Consider the following 7,355-nt stretch of genomic DNA (forward strand, 5'->3'; position numbering starts at 1 on the left):
CACAAAATCCTCATTTCCAGAGCAGGGATCTCCCCAGGGCCCCTGCTCTGCTCACAGGGAGCAGCTGCAGTGGGGAGAAGGCTCTGACACCAGCCAAAGCCTCTCCTTTTGGTGTCTTACCAGGAACCAGGGGGTAAATGGAAATATCCAACACCAGGGATATTTTAGTGGCTGTTTTGTTCACAGTTTTTCATGCACATCCTTTAATTCTTTCAGCAAGGCCATTCTGATGAACTGGATCATGGAATAATGGTTCAGTGGTGTGGAATCCTCCAGGATCCTGAGGGAGGGACCCACCAGGATCAGAATTCCAGCTCCCAACCCTGACACCCCAAAAATCCCACCCTGTAGCAGGGGAAGAAATGACAGCAAACTAAACCTGGTCCTGTGTTCAACTCTCCCATTTCCCATCTCCAGAGAGCCCCACCTGTTCCTCATTTCATCCTTGCTTGGATTTTACCTGGAATTGTTTGATCCATGACTGTGTTACACACATGTAAAGATATAGATTCATATTTAGGGTCCTCATTCCTCTGTTAGAGGTAGAGATATTATTAAAATAGATCTTATATTAGGTATAATAGATATTAGATTATTAATAACATATTATTAATATATTATAACATATTGTTAATATATTAATATTATAATTTATATCTATTAATAATAATATATTAGATATTATTAAAAAGCAACCTATAGGATATAGTTTAAGCCCTGCTACTCTAGATAAACCAGCAGCTGGCTTGTAAATAAAAATCAGAAGAATGAAAACCAGTTTGCATAACCACCTATTGTGGCAGAGAAGAGCAGATTACACCTGTGATAACAACAGGTCTGTCCCATGAGGATCCAGAAAGAGGAGATGTAAACCCCTGTGGAAGGACACACAGACACACAAACCAGTGCTCCTGCTGACCAAGGGACTGAGTGGCAACACTCACCAGAGTCCAGGTCCCTGCCAGCTGTGTAAATGTGAGATTTATGGATGAACAATGGGATTTTCCTGGTTCCCATCCCTCCCCAGCTGCCCTGGCACTCACCCGAGGGGGAGATGTGTCTCCAGGAGATGGAGGGCTCTGGTTTCCCCGTGGCCAGGCACACCAGTGTCACATTGCTGCCCTCGTTCACCACGATGTCGCTGGAGATCCGGAATATCTTGGGAGACACTGCAAGGAGACAGGGAAGGGGTGTCAGGGGAGCTGCTGCCTCAGCTCAGACATCCAGCACCGCCAGGGCTGGGGGGAACTGCAGAACCTCATTTTGGGGAGCACAGCCCTCCCCATCACAGCCAGGAACTCAGCCCTGGACTCCAAACACCACAAACAAAAAGCAGCAATTTCCTCTCTGAGAGCAGGAGCTGCTGGAGAGCTGGGGGAGGATGGATGCTCCTGCTCCAGGCAAGGCTGAGCTTGCTCCTGACAGTTTGCAAAGAGGACAGAATTAGGTTTTTCTGGTACTTTTAAAAATTAATGATGCTGTTCCAGCCACTCTGTGTGCACCTGGAGAGCCCAAGCTGCTCGCAGAGAGGGCTAAAACAGATTTATTTTGTCGTTTCCTCTTGTTTTGGGGCTCATCCATTCTAACCCAAGTGCCTGCCCAGCTTTTCTCTCCCAGATTCCTGCCTGGTTTTGCTGTGTCCCAGCCCAGTGTCCCCCCCAGGCACGGCTGTGCTGTACATCCCTGAGAGGCTGCAGAGCACAGAGCTCTCCCTCCCTGGATCCTTTTCCAGGTGAACATTCCCAGCTCTGCCAGGCTGGCTCAGAGGGCTCCAGCCCAGCTCAGGCTGTCCTGATTAACCCTAATCCAGCCACCAAGCCCTGCAGCTTTTGCTGCAGCCATGAAGATCTGATTCACTCGGCTTTTGTTGCATTTTGGGGCTCCCCATCAGGAACTTTCCACCTTTCTGAGGGAAGATTTCAGCTGTGACACGGTAGAAGGTGGAGAATTTTCCAGACTTGCTGCAGATTAAGTGATTTCCTCTTAAGTACGAGCTTTGTTCCTTTCCTAATTGACTGGGCTCTTCTTTAATCTGGGCTTTTCAGCGAGGAAATTAAATCAAAGCTCGTTGAAGATGTCTGTAAGTCTCGTTACAATGACACTGAGCAGGTCACAGCACCCATGCATTTCCAGAATAGAATTAGAAAAGAGATGAATCTGAGAGGTCCATTAATTAAAATAAGCCCCAAATAAGCACAGAGCTGCAGCCCTGCTGCACAGTGTAATCCTGGCAAGTGACAGAAGTGACACAACCTGAGCTGGGGCTCGTGGCAAATCGGGGATGTTATTATTGACAGTCATTTCCCAGGAAATTCATCCTTCCCAGGACAGAAATCTCACAGTTTGAGATAAATCAGGATTTCTGCTGTATCAGAAACACTGCTAATTTTTCTGCTCTTTACTGGCTGATAGGGATCATTACATTCAGATCACTAAAATCTGTGGAATTTAGTAATTATGACTCAAATGTATGTGCAGCATCACAATGGAACGTTAATATTTATTAAGAATTAAAAAATGTTTGTTTTTCATCCGTATTTCTTCCCACACCTCCAAAGACTCTGATCTAGGAGCAGATTTGGCATTTAAAATCTGCTCTGCTGAGCTTGGAGTGCACATTAAACCCATCACAGAGCTACTCCCCACCTCATGCCTCCCACCCAGATCACGTGGAGCTGTGAAGGTCAGGAAAAAATTAAATAAAGCAGCAAATAAGCATTTCTTCAGTAAATGGATTAATGGAAGGGCAAAGAAATGAGATAATAAACAAGGATGAAAGAGGAATTAAGCTCCCAAGTAAATTCGGTGCTGGGATCCAACATGGAAAGTGCTTTGCATTCATCTGGCTTCTTCTTTTTTAATGTTAAATTAAAACATTGATTTAATGTTACTGTTTTAAAGTAAACCCTTCCCTTTTTGCACAATGTGTTGAATTTAAACCTCCCCTTGTTGGACAGGCTGTGACTGAAGGCCTGGGCAGCTGCTGCAGGAGAAGCTGGAGAGAACTGGGGATGTGGAGCTGTGAGAAAAGAAGGCTCAGGAGAGGCCTGGGATCAGCTCCAGGATTTACAGGCTGCCTGCAGAGCAGGTGAGAGCCCTGGCTAAACGTGGCCCAGGTTTGGGAGGGGGGATTTTGGGGTTCCTTGGCAGGGATGTGACCCAGGAGGGCCTGGCTGGGCTGGCACCCCACAGTTCCACAGGTCCACAATTCCACAATCCTACAATTCCCCAGCTCTGCAATTCCACAGGTCCACAGGTCTGCAATTCCACAGGTCCACAATTCCACAGGTCCACAATTCTACAATTCCACAGTTCCACAGGTCTGCAATTCCACAGTTCCACAATTCCATAATCCTACAATTCCCCAGCTCTGCAATTCCACAGGTCCACAGTCCTACAGTCCTACAGTTCCACAATTCCACAGCTGTACAATTGCACACTTCCTCAGTTCTACAGTTCCACAATTCCACAATTCTGCAATTCCACACTTCCACAACCCTACAATTCCACTGTTCTATAATTCCAATTCCACAATTCCACAGTCCTACAATTCCACAGTTCCACAGGTCCACAGGCCTATAGTTCCACAATTCCCCAATCCTACAATTCCACAGCTCTGCAATTCCACAGTTCCCCAATCCTACAATTCCACAGCTCTGCAATTCCACAATTCCACAATTCCACAGTTCCACAGTTCTACAGTTCCACTGTTCTGTAATTCCAGTTCCACAGGTCCACAGGCCTACAGTTCTACAATTCCCCAATCCTACAATTCCACAGTTCCACAATCCTACAATTCCACAGCTCTGCAATTCCATAATTCCACAGTCCCACAGTTCTACAATTCCCCAATTCCACAGTTCTATGATTCCATAATCCCACAATTCTATAATCCCACAGTTCTATAATTCCATAATCCCACAGTTCTATAATTCCATAATCCCACAGTTCTACAATTCCACAATTCCACAGTTCTATAATTCCACAATCCCACAGTTCTACAATTCCCCAATTCCACAGTTCTATGATTCCATAATCCCACAATTCTATAATCCCACAGTTCTATAATTCCACAATCCCACAGTTCTATAATTCCATAATCCCACAGTTCTATAATTCCACAATTCCACAGTTCTATAATTCCATAATTCCATAATCCCACAGTTCTACAATTCCACAATTCCACAGTTCTATAATCCCACAGTTCCCCAGTTCCCTGCAGCAGCACATCCCCAAATGCCCTGGAAACAACCCTGCTCCCCTAAACACGAATGCCACACCCCAAACCCCTGATTTTAAACAAAACCCAACCCTAAACCTCTCTGAACCATTTAAAACCAAACAACCCCAAACATCTCCAGAAATGATTACTCCTTTGTGTGGTTGGACATCTTGCATGCCAAGTATTGATCATAAAAAAAGATAACTGTGCTTTTCAGGGTGGTAAAATAATTTATCAATACTTACTGAAAATTGCTTTGCTTTCTATACTTTTTATATTTTATTTTTTTTCATTTCATACTCAGATGAGCTCAATATTTACAGAGCTGTGAATATTGTCAGCCCCCACCACAAACACAATTTCCAGAGTGTCTTGAACACAGATTTTGAATCAGGAGATTTTCCTGTGCTGGCACCAGCCCTCCCTCCTGACAATCAGTCAGCAGCAGGAACAGCTCCCAGCCCCTTTATTCTGCATTTCCATCATTAGTTCCTCCAGGCACTGTGATTGAAGAGCGTGGCCTAAAGGTCTCCACCTCCTCCTAATTAAACACAATTTGTCTCAAACACAGCAGCTTTGGCAAAGTGGGGCTGAGGAAATAAATGATGGGTGGGAAGAGAAATGGTTTCATCTCCAGCCTTCATTTATTTCCAATTCCTGGCAGTGTGACAAAAGGTCTCACACAAGTGGAGCTTTCTAAGTTTGGGATGAATCTTTTGCTCTTTGATATCCGTGGCAGTGTAACCAGAATCTCTGGAATTAATGGGACATCAGTGATGTTCAGAACTTGATTTTCACCTGGTTTCTGTGGTCAGTTTATCTGAGACCAATTTGGAGCCATTGTCAGGGCAGGAGTGGAGCAGGAACGATCCCATTTGGGAATTCTGCCCCAAAGGAGTGATGCAAACACAGGATGGGATGAGATTTGTGTCTGTGGCTTGTGTTTTCCTGCCTTTCCTCCAGCCAGGGCAGCTCAGCTGTCCCCGTGGGACATTCCTGGAGCACAGAGCACTCGGAGCAGGAGCTGCAGCTCAGCTTTCCCCACTCCCTGGAAAAGCTTTCAGCCACTCCACAAGCTCCTTTCAGCGAGCAACACTCTGCAATCAAAGCTCTGCCAACGGTTTAATCATGGAAATGGAGCCAAAAAGTTATAAAGGGCAAAAATAATAATGAAAAAAAGCAACCTCCTGGTGGCTGGAGCCAAAGCCCTCCCAGCTGGGCACCGAGTGCTGGCTGAGCAGGGCCCCATTGCTGGGGCTCAGTGACACACAGGGGTGGCCAGGGATTTCCATTCTGCACCAGAAAACAGCTGAGGTTCTCCTTTATTTCCTTTATTTTCCCAGCTGGGCACCGAGTGCTGGCTGAGCAGGGCCCCATTGCTGGGGCTCAGTGACACACAGGGGTGGCCAGGGATTTCCATTCTGCACCAGAAAACAGCTGAGGTTCTCCTTTATTTCCTTTATTTCCTTTATTTCCTTTATTTCCTTTATTTCCTTTATTTCCTTTATTTCCTTTATTTCCTGGGCACTGGCACAGGCTGCCCACAGGAGCTGTGGCTGCCCCTGGAAGTGCCCAAGGCCAGGCTGGAAGGGGTTAAAGACGAAGGATCATCAATATGAAAACAATCAAAGGTTAAAATAATCCAAGATTTCACCTGGTTTAAACCACTGCCCCCCTGGGTTCATTTTATAACCAGCAGAGTGATCACTAAGGCAAGAAGAGAAGAGTTTACCCAGGGTGAGAAAGGGACTGCTGGGGGGGACAGGATGAACATTTGCCAGTTAAAACACAGCCTGAATAAACCTCAATAAACCAGTCTGAACATCTCTAAAACTCCTGGTCCCAGGAAGCTCCTGAAGATCTCTGTGATTAAGGAGTTGCAGATCTCTGTGATTAAGGAGTTGCAGAGTGAAAGAGGCCAAAGAAAGAGCAGCAAAACCCCACAAATATCCCAGCAGACGGATCCCTGCCCTCAGTGAGGCACCAGCAAACCCCTCCAAGCTTCCCCAGGCTGCCAAAACCATCCCCAGCTCCTCCTTCCTCCTGTGCCATCAGCCTGGCTCCCCCAGAAGGGGTCAATGAGCTGCTGTTATTACAGAAAGACACCCACATTATCCCCCTAAAACCCCACTGCTCCCCTGCCACACCACAACCCAGATCCTGCAGGCTCAGCTTCCAGCCAGCATCGTTTGCTCAGCCAGAAAAGCAATAAAATGTAATAATTCAAAATCAACTCAGATTTATTTTGTGGTCCTGGCAGGCAAAGGAAGAGCTGCACCCAGGGTGTGCAGGCTGCTGAAGGGGCTGTGTGAGTTTGGAGTCAGAGAATTGTAGAATTATGGAATATCCTGAGCTGGGTATTGATCATTCCCACCTGCACAGCCCCCCCAGGATCCCACCCTGTGTCCTGCAGCTCTGGGGGCAGAACCTTTCCCTAAAATCCCACCTAAACCCCCTGTCCCTGTCCCAGGGGCTGGATCTCCCCGTGCCCCCCTCGGGGGGGTTGTGCACTCCAGCAGGGATGTGCAGCTTTTAAACACAAATTCCAGCCTAAGGGGGAAAAGGGATTTTCACTGAAGGATTTCTGCCACACACAAAGTGCCAAGAAAAGAATTCCAGACTAGAAAATTAGAGGTAAAACCTCATCACTGCTCCTTACAGGCAAAATGAGAATATTAGAGGGTTGTGACAGGTAAACAGTGATATACCTGTTGCTGCTTGTGCTGTCACAGGAACTAAATAAAAGAGCTGTAATGATTTGAGATGATTTCTTATAACTGCATTTTTCCTTTTGGAGAATTCTACAGGTTCAGTCTCTCTCCAGTGAGCCTGAATGACAGATTTACATCGTTTTCCCAAGATAGTTATTAAAATAATTTCCCTTGACAGTTCCCTGGCTGCATCACTCCCCCTCCTCTGTATCCCAACCATATGGCTCTGCTTACTTCCCATTTTGAGTGTTTTGCTCTGATGTGAAAAGCAGCTCCTGGTCCTTTCCTCTCAGCCCCAGTTCTCTCCCACCTGCTCCAGGAGCACAGAGCCACAGAATATTGGGAGCTGGAAGGGACCCCAAGGAGCATCGACTCCAAATCCTCAGGGAATTCCATCCAGGAGCTGCTCCAGGGCTGGAGCC

At 46.4% G+C, this 7,355-nt stretch overlaps 1 protein-coding gene across 1 annotated transcript in view; it reads right to left on the bottom strand.

The window, feature by feature from the left end:
* The window catches only part of NEGR1 (neuronal growth regulator 1), a 121,421-nt gene that overhangs the window by 4,276 nt on the left and 109,790 nt on the right, over window positions 1–7,355 (bottom strand). The window contains exon 3 of the mRNA XM_033516257.1: window positions 1,044–1,169. Within this exon, the coding sequence (XP_033372148.1) occupies window positions 1,044–1,169 (126 nt within the window). The remainder of the gene's footprint in view (window positions 1–1,043; window positions 1,170–7,355) is intronic.

This window comes from Parus major, chromosome 8, assembly GCF_001522545.3.
Source record: "Parus major isolate Abel chromosome 8, Parus_major1.1, whole genome shotgun sequence".
Lineage (NCBI taxonomy): Eukaryota > Metazoa > Chordata > Aves > Passeriformes > Paridae > Parus > Parus major.